Source organism: Vulpes lagopus, chromosome 10, assembly GCF_018345385.1.
Source record: "Vulpes lagopus strain Blue_001 chromosome 10, ASM1834538v1, whole genome shotgun sequence".
NCBI lineage: Eukaryota > Metazoa > Chordata > Mammalia > Carnivora > Canidae > Vulpes > Vulpes lagopus.
Window position 1 is genome coordinate 62,314,592 of NC_054833.1, and position 14,368 is coordinate 62,328,959.

The 14,368-nt window shown below is 40.8% G+C and overlaps 1 protein-coding gene across 1 annotated transcript in view; it reads left to right on the forward strand.

Moving 5' to 3' along the window:
- DNAH9 (dynein axonemal heavy chain 9) overlaps window positions 1-14,368 on the forward strand; it is a 335,073-nt gene that overhangs the window by 174,254 nt on the left and 146,451 nt on the right. Inside the window, exons 40-43 of the mRNA XM_041771484.1 lie at window positions 550-652; window positions 1,192-1,431; window positions 8,985-9,146; window positions 13,278-13,474. Coding sequence (XP_041627418.1) covers window positions 550-652; window positions 1,192-1,431; window positions 8,985-9,146; window positions 13,278-13,474 — 702 coding nt within the window. The remainder of the gene's footprint in view (window positions 1-549; window positions 653-1,191; window positions 1,432-8,984; window positions 9,147-13,277; window positions 13,475-14,368) is intronic.

Sequence of the window (14,368 nt, forward strand, 5' to 3'; positions counted from 1 at the left end):
CTTTCAGACAGGGTTGTTAATGCCTACATAGGAAGTGTGGTCAGGGAAGATCCTGAGCACTCCCCCTCCCCCCAAAAAATGCCTACTTTCTTTTTCAACATTCATCTCAAAAGTTGCATTCTCCAAACCCCCAAAGCAGAGCTAACCACTCCTGTCCCCCCCACTGTGGTCCTGTAGCTCTGAACATGTACGCAGGTGCTAACAGCTCACACCCTGTGTAGTGCACATGTGCCTACATGCCTTCACAGCCTTTGTCTCTTTCAGAACAACTCACAGGGTCTGGGGTGTCTCACGCTCTTCGTTTCTCCCCTACCCCTTAGTCCATCCTTATGGCTTCTTTATCCTACGCTACTTCCGTAGATGTTGGATCCCTCAGGACTTTGGCCCAGGCTCTTGTCCTTTTTCATTCTCTACCAATGGATCTAGACTTTTTTTTTTTTTAAACTACCCAAACACGTGAATGATAGGACATATCCGTCCTCACTTTGACAAGGCACTCACCTGCCTGGGCCCTCACCTACCTTTCACCATGGTTTCTGACTGTTCCAGGTATGATCGGAATAAGCTGTCCCTGAAGGAGATCAGGAATGTGCAGTATGTCTCCTGTATGAACCCCACTGCAGGCAGCTTCACCATCAACCCACGGCTTCAGGTATGGGAGGAACCATGGTACCCAATCTTAAATAAATTCTACCTCACCAGAGCTGATATCACTCAATGATAAGTAATAACTGTCCCTTCCCCCATCCAGCCTCTTAAAGTGGCAAATCATACAGGATGCTGATTTGCATTTCTAGAGAGACAAAGACCCTTCTAGACCTGTGAAGGTTTTTGAGCTGGAAGGGGCCATGGAGCCCACCTGATTTAGCCCATTCTTCAGAGTAGAAAACCTTCAGTGAGATGAAATGACTCTCCTGCGGTCATATGGATCTTAAGTATCAAATACTGGTTGGGACTCAGATGCTCTGAGTTCTAGCTCCGTTCTCTTCCTACTACCTATTGGCATCTTCAACGGAAGGCCCAAAGCCCATCACTCCCCCAATCATTTAGGTTCAGCCTTTGTTTTGGTTCAGTGTGAGGAGTGTGACCAGAATATAAAACCCCAAGCCCTTATAAGAATTATTTGCTGTTTTACCCAAATGCCCAAAAGTCGATTCCAACTCTAACTCACATGCCTGTTCCCTTACGCAGCGCCACTTCAGTATACTTGCCCTCTCCTTCCCGGGACCAGATGCCCTGGCATCCATCTACGGCACCATCCTGACTCAGCATCTAATGCTTGGGCGCTTCCCAGTGTCCCTGCAGAAATCTATCCCCCAGCTCATCAGCCTGGCCCTGACCTTCCACCAGAAAATCGCCACCACGTTCCTACCCACAGCGATCAAATTCCACTACGTTTTCAACCTCAGAGACTTTGCCAACATTTTCCAAGTGAGTCCATCTGCTCCAAGATGCCCCAGAAGGCTTAGTGATGATCCAGTCCCTTCCATTCTTAGTAAAACAATAGTCAACACCAAACCCTCAGGCAAAGGCACAGTTCACATGGATCCATGAGCATCATAAACAGGTAAACAGGATGCCACGGGATCCGAGAGGAAGGACATTAGCCAGGTAGAGTTCTGTTTGCCATTGACATCATTTCCCAGGGCGTGTTTCTGAGTTGGTTCGTTTGGGTCAGAGAAGGCTCAACATCTTGAACAAAATGTTATATAATGACTCCAGCATGCATAGGAAGGGAGGCCAAGAGAAAACTACTTTGCAGGCCCTGGCTTTATATCCATTGTTCTTGGGATCAAAAAGAATGTCCCCTGAATCTTGCAGGATAGATCCACTTCCAGAAAAAAGCCATGTCGTAATACTCTTAAGATACTATCTGCCAGCCCCTGGGAAGCCTCTGTTTTAAAATTCCAGGTTCCTTTCCAGGCCACAGCCATTCAAGATGCTTCCAGCTGCTCTTCTGAATAGTGATGGTCTGTCTGCCGGTTGCTTTCCATTGCTTGACCCTTTGCTGTCAAAACATCCTGATGGCAATGCAGCAAAGTCCGACCCCCTCTTCCTGTTGGTCAGGTACACCATCCTCACAGGATGGAGTCCACAGCTTTCCCATCCTGGACAAGAATCTGCTGAAACTGCTTTTCAGAGAGACTCCTCCGCAAGATAGCCCTGAACTATAGCGATAGAGGAGGCATGCCTCTTACACCAAGCAGAGGCTGCACCTGTAGGGAAATGACAGTCACAGAGATTGGGGGGTGAGGCGTGACCTTCCATTGGGAGTATTTGGAATTAATTTCCCAGGGCACTACATGTGCAGGTAGGATTCTGGGGAAGCTCAGATTAGCAAAGGTCCAGACCTGGAGGGCATAGAGTCTGCATGGTCCAGCCAGGACTTTGGGTTGTAAAATGTAGAAATCTCCTAAACATGAGTTCAGAGATCTAGCAACCATGCTCCAGAATGGCCGATCCTAAAGGTAGAGACACTGAGCCCCACATGAGGGCAGGTCTTTGAGAACACCCCTAAACTGGCTCAGGAAAGCCCTCCCAGTCATGTACCTCATAAACATTAACTACTCAAAATGAGGGGACACAGGACCCCCCAGGGATTCTATAGATTTTCCTGAGAGCATACAGCTAGCAGGTGAAGAATGGGAACAAGAATCTGGGTCTTTGGGTTCCTGGCCAGACCCTCTATCTTCCACACCATTCTGTCCCTCTCATCTGCACTTCTGAGGAGGAAAACAAGCTTAAGATAGTTAAAGTAGCAAAAAGACTCCCTGCAAGCCTGTGAAGCTTGCAGACTGTAGATGTGAGGCCAGGACAATAACAAAGCTTGTGCATGCCCACTCTCATTTCTCATCTGTTAAATATTAATTGAGAAAGACCTTTTTATCACACACCCCCTCCCTTAAATCTCACTGCAGCTTGGTGAGGTGGGGGTGTCACCATCTACATTTCCCAAATGCAGAAAAGGGAGTTAACATCATTGGATCAAATCCACATTGCTCATAGAGCAGAAGCTGAAGTGGGGAGGGCATTAAGTCTCTTTTACCAGAAGCATCCAGCTCCTACCTGGACAGACACCTTGTCACCTGCACCCTCTAAGATGTATACTCATGTCAATCCTTTGGGATGCACATTATTATCCAAATTTAAGGTAGGCTCAGGGAAGTCACCAGCTGGATGACAGCATGAATGGTCATGAAGACAGAAAGGTATAGACAATGTCTATACCAATCAATAGCAAGAATCCACCTCAGTGGGAATGGAGAGTCAGGTGGAGGGGGTCGCTGAGAGGGGAGACTGGAAAGAGTATTTGAGGCCACAGTGGGCCCTCACAAAGTCTGACACTGGTCTGTAACGATAGCTAGCATTTACTGAGCGCAGTCCTAGACCTTGCACGTCTAGTAGCTAAATAATTCTCGGAATAATTGTGCACGGTCAAAAACCAATGATTTCCAACTTGGAAATGACAACATTATGCCACAGACACACTGAGTACCTTGAATATGATCACATAAGTGATAAGCAGCAGCACTGACATCCAAAGCTAGAATGTTCCAATCTACCCTGCAGGGAATTGGGCGCCAAAGACTCTCTGAGGAAGGACGGCTCTATTCCAGCCTTGTTTTTGTTTTTAATTTTTTTCATTAAAGTGTAGTTGACATGCCATATTATTTTATTAGTTTCAAGTGTAGAACACAGTGATTCAGCTTTTATATACATTACAAAATGCTCACTGTGATATTCCAGCCTTGTTTCAGTGGCGACCCTGCAATGTCAAGGGAGAGCCAGGAAGGGAGGTATTGGCCTAGAGGGAGGTCTCTTGTTCACCCTGAGCACGATGTGCCATCCAGGCCTCGCTGCAGCCTGCCAGCTGTCAGCCACCTGCCACAACGGTGGGAAAGTGCATCCCCCACTGGAGTCCCTGCCTCCCTGCAACCACACGGCCCACCACCCTTCTCCAGAGGGAGTTTCAGGCTCACAGCTTGACCATGGCCTCCGCTGCCTGCCTCCCTGCCTACTTGTCTGAAGTCCTGATGGAAGCACTGAGGGGGGTAGTTGAATGCCTGCTGGAAGACAGGCATTGCCTAGAGAACAAGCTGCTTTCCTCTACCCGGCTTGACTCAAGGCTCAGTAATTCAGACCTTCTCCATACATCTCTCACTGTCCTGATCAGGACACAATCTGATAGAGCTCCGAGTAGCAGAATTTATTAACCGCTCCATCTCCATGCAACTCGTAACCAAGGTGATGCAGAGTTTTTGCTTGACGTGCTCACATCGACTCAGTCCTTAACTGTTGGGCATCCTGAGCATTTGGCTTTCCCAGGGTTACAAACTCCAAGTCATAGCACACCTCACGGTGTCAGGGTTCCAAGAAGTCAGGGTTCCTGGGTGGTACTTCTTCCTACCCACTGCATCTCGTACATGCCTGACACCTAGGAGAGTGAGAACAAGGGAGGCTGAGATATGGGTGTGGATCGGGCCACAGGGACCTAATGGAATTTCTTTTTGAAAAATAAACTTTTATTGAGTGTAACATACATATAGGAAAGCACACAAGTCATAAGCTCACAGCTTGGTTAATTATCACAAAGTCATCACACCCACTTAGCCACAAGAAATAAAATAAGATCTTCAGATCAAGAAACAGAACATTCCCATATCCCTAAAGCTCTCTCTCTCTTTTTTTTCCCTCTCTTTTTTTCCCCTTTCATCTGTTTTTTTTTTTTTTTTTTACCCCTTCCAAGAGGTAAATACTACCTGGATTTCTAACACCCTAAGTTCTTTGGGCCTATTTTTGGATGTTATCAGAATGGAATTCCATGACAAATATTATTTTGTAACTTCGTTCAGTATGATGTTTATACTTACATATACAATCATGTTAAATTGGTTAAATAAATACTGGTGATAATAATTTCTTTCTTTCCAATCCTTTAATCTTATAATTTCTTTTTCTTGTCTTATTGTGCCGGCTATGACTGCCAATGCGAGGTTGAAGAGAAGTCATGAGAGTGGCCTTTTGCTGGGTTCCTAATTTTAGAGCTTTTAATAGTTGACCATTAAGTGTGATGCTTACTTTTTGTGGTTGCTCTTTGCCAGATTAAGAAAATTTCTACCAGTTTATAGTCTCCTAAGAATTTTAACTCTGAATGTATGCTGAAACTTAACAAATGATTTTTCTGTAGCTCTTAAAATAATTATATAATTTTTTCTCATTGTTTCTGGAAATGTGATAAATTACAGTATTTTTGAATCTTAGATCACCCTTGCATTCCTATGATCAACCTAACTTAATTGCTGCATGTTGAGCCTTTTATATTTTGCTAGATTCCATTTGCTGTTTTTTAATATACTTTTTGCACCTCAGTTAATAAGATTGTCCTATAATTTTCCTTTCCTCATAGAATGCTTTGGAAAGTGGTCTTTCTTTTCCTATTCTCTGGAAGACTTTGTAAAACATTCTTAAATGTCAGAAGAATTTACTGCTGAAACCATCTGGGGTTTTTTTGTGGAAGAGCTTAAGTTATGAGTTTAATTTCTTTTGTACACATTAGACAATTCAGATTTTCTATTTCTCCATGTCATTTGTGATGTTATTGATGTTCTTAATTTTTAATTTATTGGCATACAATCATTTATAACATCCTGTGATTATCTTTTAGATGCCTGTGTGTCTGACATTATGTCCTCTTATTGGATATTATTTGTGCCATTTCTGATTTTTTCTTTTTCTCTTTTTATCAGCCTTACTATGGAATTATCAATTGTGCTAATCTTTTCAAAGACACTGAAAAGTATATGAATATTATAAGATTTTTTTGCTTTATTTGCTATTTGATATCCACTTTTATATTATTAATAATCATTCTCTTCTTTATAATCTCTCTACACTTTTAGGGTTGTGGTTCTCCTTTTTCTAACTTCTTGACATGGCTACTTGTGCCATCAATCATCAGCCTTTCAGCTCTTCTAAAACATTCATTTTAAGGCTATGACTTTATCACTAATTGTGCCCTACATTCTACTATGCAAACTTTTATATGTTGTATTTTTATTATCATTCACTTCACATTATTCCTTAATTCCCCCTATGATTTCTCCTTTAACCCATGGGGTATTTGGAAGTATATTGCTCTATTTTTTTAAATTGAGAGATTTTCTAGTTCTCTTTCTCTTGTTGATGCTCAGTTTAATTCCACTGTTGTCAGAAAATGTACTCAATTACTTTATTCCTTTGAAATTTGTTGAGATCCTTGTTATGTCCCAAGATCTGACCAATGTGCACTTCTTAAATAGGGCATTCTTCAAATGCTGAGTGTAGTTGAATCAACATGTCAATTAGGTCAAGCTTGTAAATCATGCCATTGAAATATTTTACGTCATTACTGATTTTTTTTGACTACTTGTTCTGTCAGTTTCTAAGAAAGAATATGCTGAAACCTCGCACTGCATTTGTGGACATGTCCATTCCTCTTTTTGTTTATGTCACATTTGCTTTATGTATTTTGAAACTATGTTATTAGGGGCACACACATTTTGAATTAGTATATCTTCCTAATGGACTGACCTTTTTCTTATTATTAAATATACTTGTTTATTTCTACACTTGATCTTAGCCAAAAGGCCGAGAAATGATTATACTTTTTTATTTCTAAAACTGGCTCTTGCTTCAAAGTCAGTTTTGTGGAGCCATGTGGCTATTCCACATTATTTTAGTCAGTATCTTCATGCTCTATTTTTTCCAATTCCTTCATGCTATAGTGTTTTCCAATTTCTTATTTCAGCCTCTTCTTTCTTATGTTTAAGGTATATCTCCTATAAGCAACATATAGTTGGATTTTTAAAATCTTGTCTAATAATCATAGTCTTTTAATTAAAATATTTAGTTCATTTATATTTGATGTTATTTTATATAATATATTTAGGATTAAATCTACTTCATACTATTTGTTTTCAGTATGTTCTACCATATTCTATGTTTCCTTTCCTCTCATGTTCTGTATTGCATCAAACTAATCACTTTTTATTCTTTTATTTTCTCCCTCTTTTAGCATACATCTTAGCATTCATCTAATGGCTACCAAATGCATCATTTTATCCCTTTTTCTTTTATAAATTAGTACATTCTCAATTGCCATATATTGCAGGGGTCTTAGAATAATTTTATTCTATTGTTACTTTTAAAATTCAATGTATATTGAAACTTAAGCTATAAATACAATGCACTATTATATATAATTATATATGTATTAAATTATAATACACTAATATTTCTGTCTTAGTCAATATTTATGTTTTAAAGATTTTATTTATTTGAGACAGAGAGAGCACTAAAGAGAGCAAGTGCAAGCTGGCAGCAGAGGCAAAGGGGGAAGCAGGCTCCCCGCTGAGCAGAGAGCCCGATGCAGGACCTGATCCCAGGATCCTGGGATCATGACCTGAGCTGAAGGCAAATGCTTAACTGACTGAGCCATCCAGGTGCCCAAATCAATATTTACTTAGGTTTACTCACATATTACTCTTCTCATTGTTCTTATTCCTGTTGCATTTCTGATTCTTCCATTTGGAATCATTTTAATTCTGCCTGAAGAACTCCTTTAGTGTAGCTTCTATCTACACTAGAGAAAACTGAGAGACCAGAAAATAATCTCTCAGTTTTTATTTAACTGAAAGTATATTTGTTTCTTATTTTTTTAAAGAATTTTGGGAAGGGGGTTTAGCAGCGAGGTTGCTAGTCTAGGTCGGCAGCTATTTCTTTCAGTATTTTGAAGGTGTCCTTTTATTGTCCTCAGGTTTCCATTGTTTCTGTTGAGAAATTCTCAAGTCTTACTGTTCCTTTGATGCAGTACACACATTTTTTTTTTACTTCTTTACTTTTAAGATTTGGTTTGTCTTTGATTTTCAGAAATTTCACTATTATGCCCAAGATGTGCTATTTTTGTATTTATCCTGCTTAGTGTTTATAACACTTTTGAATCTGGGTGGATATCTTTTCAGTTGCCTTTCCTCCCCCCCCCCCCCCGCCCAGTTTTAGAGAAGTCCCAGCCAATATCTTTCCAAATATTCCTTCTGCTTCACTCTCTTCTTCTAGTATTCTAATACATGTATATGAGAACTTTTCACTGTGTCTTATATGTCCCTTATGCTGTTTCTTTTTTTCTATTTGTGATTCAAGCTGAATATTTTGTGCTACTCTCTCTTCCTGTAAACTAATTCTATTTTCAGCTCTGTCTATTCTGCTGTTAACCCCACTGATTAGTTCTTAATTTCAGTAACTGTAATTTAGGATAATTTTTTTTAAATTTTTTTTTTATTATTTATTTATGATAGTCATACAGAGAGAGAGAGAGGCAGAGACACAGGCAGAGGGAGAAGCAGGCTCCATGCACCGGGAGCCTGATGTGGGATTCGATCCCGGGTCTCCAGGATCGCGCCCTGGGCCAAAGGCAGGCGCCAAACCGCTGCGCCACCCAGGGATCCCTAGGATAATTTTTAATTTGAGAATTTCCATTTGATTAATTTTTAAGGACTCCAGTTTTCTGATGAAATTCTTTACTTGATGTCCTCTAATATCTTGGTCATTTTAATCATAGTTTTGTTAAAGTTTATGTCTGATAACTCCAATACCTAGATCTCCTGTGGATCAGTTTTTTCTTGATTTGGTTGTATCTTCTGGTATTCCCAATAATTTTTGTTTGCTTGCCAGACATGAGGAGTTTTTAAATGTGCAGATAATTTGAGTGTTTGGATGATGCTGTTCTCTTTCAGAGATTACATACTTCTGCCTCTGCTTCTGGTAAGCAGTTACCAGGGCTTGAGGAAATTGAAATTGGGCTCCAGTTTCTGTGAGGACAAAATAGATTTGTGATTCACTCATACTCTTGGCGTATAACCATTTGAGGGGTTCCCTTGGGGTTTTTCAAGATAACCCCCTTTTCGATCATTGTAATACAGATTACATTTTGTCTGTTCTCTTTAAAGGGCATCCTGTTCTCCTCAGTAGAATGTGTAAAATCCACACAGGACCTAGTAAAGCTCTATCTGCATGAATCAAATCGAGTTTATCGGGATAAGATGGTGGAAGAAAAGGACTTTGATCTTTTTGATAAAATCCAGACAGAAGTGGTCAAGAAAATTTATGATGTGAGTACTGCCCTGCCAATTTTTTTTTACATTTGAAAATAATTATTATGCAGATAATCACCCAAATGATAAAATCTAGCTCATGAAATGGAGGGGTAAATTACAGATTAGATTAGGGAAAGAAAATCTATCATTATTTTGCTGAGGTGAAAAATGCTAGGGGGGCTCCCTGGGTGGCTCAGCAGTTTAGCACCTGCCTTTGGCCTAAGGTGTGATCCTGGAGTCCTGGAATTGAGTCCCAGATCAGGCTCCCTGCATGGAGCCTGCTTCTCTCTCTGCCTGTGTCTCTGCCTCTCTCTCTCTCTCTCTGGGTCTCTCATGAATAAATAAATAAATTCTTTAAAAAAAAAAATCCTAAGACAAGTAAAAGCACCAATTAATCATAAGATCTCAAGGTTGAGAAGGTCTGTGGGGATCATCTGATCCAATTCCTCATTATTTTTTTAAAGATTTATTTATTTATTTATTTATTCGTGAGAGACATAGAGGCAGAGATATAGGCAGAGGAAGAAGAAGCAGGCTCCCTGCAAGGAGCCTGATAAAGGACTTGATCCCAGGACCGCAGGATCACAACCTGAGCCAAAGGCAGAGGCTCAACCACTGAGCCACCCAGGCACCCTGCAATTCCTCAATATATACTGACTCCTTTTGGTAACATCTCTCAGATTGGTCATCCCAATGGACACTCCAATGTCCTTGAAATTTCCCACCCTCATCTTTCCCAAGGGTTCCATTTTGGAGCTACTAGTGACTGGAAATTTGAAACAATTTTGAAATTTGGAAACTTTTGAACAATTTTAAAGGCTGGAATTTTTTCTAATAGTGATCTAAAAATTATTTCCTTGCCCTGTAATTTTAGGTCTACATGAAAAACTTTCACATATTTTAAGACCATTTGCCTTGTCCTTCCTGGGTCTTCTTTTCTTCAGACCAAATAGCCTCTGTTTTTTTAGCCACTTCTGATATCACTTGTTTTAAAACCCAGAGAAATTTGCTATCATTTTGATTGCTTTTCCATTAGTTCCGCAATCTGAAATCATGGTGTCTGACTTTCATTACACAACCCAACTGGGGTCTGACAAAAAGCAAGATCGTCATTGCCTCTTATATATACTATAATTGTGTTACCATTTCCCAAAATTGCCCTACTAACTCGTTGCACTGCAATATACTTCTTGAAAAGAAAATATCCATGATAAAATAAATTGAGAAATATTTCATATTCTACCCATCCCTTGGGAATTCACAGTGTTTTCAGCACATTAAAGCCCTAAAAATCTTGAATAACCCTAATTCATTTATCATTTCTCAAATGTATGAAACCCAAAAACTCTTTTCCCTTGATAAAACCTATTAATAATTTGCAGAACAAATATTCCATATGCCTTGGGAAGCACTGATACATTAACACAGCCTAAGATCATATTATACTTCTTCGTGTCAAAATTACCCCACAACTAGCACTGAGCCTTTCAAAAGTTGGCCAAACCTCCATGTTTTCCACACATACCACTTGTCCTCTCTTGAACTTAGAAATAATTAAAACTTTTATTTAAATGCATGGTGGTGTCCCAATGCTCACCTTGCTGGGTCTCACTCCATATTTTTTTCTGATACCAACCTGTGTCTACCTGTGAAGATTTTTACAGTCCATCCCAACCTACATGACAGCCTTCTGGATGTATGGACAGCATTTCTTTTTAAAGATTTATTTATTTCAGAGACAGAGAGAGAGAGGACATGAGCAGGAGGAGCAGAGAGAGAGAATCCCAAGCAGACTCAACACTGAGCATGGAGCCTGATGCAGGGCTCAATCTCACCACCATGAGATCATGACATGAGCCAAAATCCAGAGTCAGACACCCAACCGACTGCACTACCAGGCACCCCTTGGACAGCACTTTTAAGTAACATCTCAATCTGCTCTTTATTAGTATGAACACCCTGAAATTCCTCCACTTATCATTTTTCTCTGCCCCGATGTTCAGTACTCCCACATCTTAGATGCCCTATGAGCATTGTAGAATTTGCCAACTCATTCATTCATTGTTAGATCTGCAAACGAACCTTGACTATCTTCTCCCATCTATCTGAGCTGGCAATTTAGAGTAACAACACTCAGCCTTTGAAATAGAGGTTCTATGTGCATTTGTATCCTAAGAACACATTCTTTTGATCATAGACCCAGATATAATTAATACTGACCTCATCCTTCCCCAACAATATTTGAAGTGCCAGCCATAAGTACCTTTGACTGCATTGAATCTTGATATCGGTATTAAAGAAAAGTTGCCAAGTTTTCACCAAGGAAATGATACAATCCTGTTTCCACCACTAAAATCTTAAAGTTCTCTGAGAAGTGGCCCTTGTATGATGTGGTGTCGCTATTAAGAAATCTTTGATTCATTGCACGGGTTGGTTTTCTCTCTCCCTCCTGCACAGCCTGGCTCTGATCATAAAATCTGAGACACGTTGTTTTGTTCATCAAAGAGTCTTTGTAGAGCAGGCTTTTCAGAACTATGCTTCAGTCATTCCTCTGCTAGCTCATTAGTGTAAATTAACTTCCATCAGGACCCATTCCCAATATATTAGCCCATTTTCAAACTAGGTAAATGGATTCCCACATCACTTCCCCACATGCTTTCTGCAGCAAGCAAGAATGGATCTCTTGCCTTGCATTAAATCTTATCCAGGTCTCCAGACATTTATGGTTAATGTGTGGCAAAACCAGAATAGTTTAATGGCTTTCCATGGCCCTGAGATCACCTTCAAACTATATAACTCTTTGATATTTAACTCTTTCTATTTCATTCTTATAAACCAGATAGCAATCCTGGTCCATCTATAGATAGGACTGTCATCCTTATTTACCCTCCATTAGGTTTTATGAATCTTGTCCCATGGGCTTACAGAGCTAACCCTACAGTGACTAATGCCCCTGCTGATAAATAGTATGTGGATTACTCTTTCCCAGGTGTCTCTCTCAGTCAGAACTTTGGAAGAAAAAATGGCAGATGGGGACAGTTGCTCATACTGGTATAAATTCCTACTTAGGCGCTAGAAAACATGCTAGTTCTTGGACTTACTTCCTCTACCACTTTTCTTCCTTTTGAAGTCTCCAGGATTGGGTCTTTTAAAAAATATTTTATTTATTTATTCATGAGAGACACAGAGACATGGGCAGAGGGAGAAGCAGGCTCCCTGTGGGGAGCCCCATGTGGGACTTGATCCCAGGACCCCGGGATCACGACCTGAACCAAAGGCCAACGCTCAACCTCTGAGCCACCCAAGTGCCCCCAGGATTGGGTATTGATAAGTAAATAGTTCCTTTCTAAAGTAAAAAAGAGATTAGCTTTTGATCTCTTTGATACTTAGAGGGTGTATTCGTAGTAAAGAGACACAGACACCCTATCTCTTAAATTAATTGAGTTGTACTAGGTTTTTATTAAACATATTAAGGTCTGCCCTGTGGCAAGAATTAACACACATGGTTCATATCTTTATGAAAATATTATATGTAGGGGGCTTTAGTGTGAATGTTTTCAGATTATCAGTATCCCCATAAACAAACCAATCATCTAAGGATGGCTCATGACATGTTTTTTTTAGAAATCAAGTTCTATGGGATGAGCCATAGAACACTGACAGACACTGGCAGCCTATAGTGTCTATCTCACAGGAAACAGAAAAGGATGTTATGATGCTGCTGTGGATTGGGAACTAAGACCTGTTGGAATGGTTGTGTAGGAGATGAGGCCATTGGGACATGGATCCCTTCACCCAGCAGTGGTGAAAGAGCCCTTGCTTAGGGAAATCTATCCGTATGTCCCCATCTGCTCCTCTGTCCAGACATGGGCTCTTACTATGCATATGGGAAGAATACCTTCCATTTCCCATCCTCAGCCCACAAGGAATAACAAACATCACCCATGACTTCATGGAGCTAGTAAATGAATGTTAAACATCTACTTTTTAAGAGCTTCTCAGTAAAAAGGAAGTGTTAGAAGCATCACTGATATTTAATTTGCAAGAAGTGTTCAGAGAGAAAAAAGCAAATGAAGGGTCTTCACTCTGTATGGAATCAGAATTGATTCAGCAGGGAGGATCCTTATGTCTGTGTTCCACCCCCAGGATATTGATGAGACTGTGGAGCAGACCCGAAGCCTGAACATGTATTGCCATTTTGCCAGTGGTATCGGTGAACCAAAGTACATGCCTGTTCAGTCGTGGGGGCTTTTGACCCAAACTCTGGTGGAAGCCCTAGAGAACCACAATGAAGTCAACACAGTCATGGACCTGGTTCTCTTTGAGGATGCCATGCGCCATGTGTAAGTGTGCTTCTGTTCTTGCCTTTCCTCAACTGTCTCTTCTTCCCAACATCAGATGTCTTCTTCCCAATGTCAGATGTCCCAACCTTGATAAAACCAGGAAGGCAGAGCTGCTCCTGCCATGAAAATCAAGATGGTGGCTCATAGAGCAAAAGTCACAGCTTCTACCACCGGCCCTGGGAGGCAGCAGGCTGCTGAACTCAGGCAGAACTGGATTTATTTCCCTGTCTGTCAATTACCATCACTAAGCATGACCACAGTGACACAAAAGGAAATTTTGAGATCATAAAAGAGACATCAGAACAGCTCAGGACCTGCATCCCTACCTCATACGAGTCTGAGGGCCAACTTTACATTAATGAGATTGAAGATTTTTGTTTAAATGCTCACATATGTCAAAAATTAAATACCCTTTTAAGGATCATTGAGTCACTGAGAATAGTCACCAAGCCTCTCAGATGATTTACACTCACACCGATGCTGTCCCAAAACAGCTCCTTACATTTCCCAACTAAGTCATGTCTACCACTCCTCTCTGCCTTCTAGAATCTTTCCACTCTGTCCCCTGGTTCCCATGGACTTCAGCAGCACAACCCACCTCATCTTCAATTTCTCTGAGCTTCCCCCTCATTGATGATTCTAAGTGAAACCTCCCTGACCCCTGAGTTGGGGAAAACTCTTTTTTCTTCTCCATTCAGTATACCCCAGAACCTAGAAAGAGCTAAGTACCTTCCTTCTATCCCACCTCATTTCGTTGGCCCATTTAAACCACCCGCCCCCCTTATCCTTCACAAACCCCAGTTCTTCGAAAGCCTGAGTAACTGGACTTTCATACTCACCATCTCACCTTGTCACTGCCATCTACTGACATTGACTGCTTCCCCAACATTTACC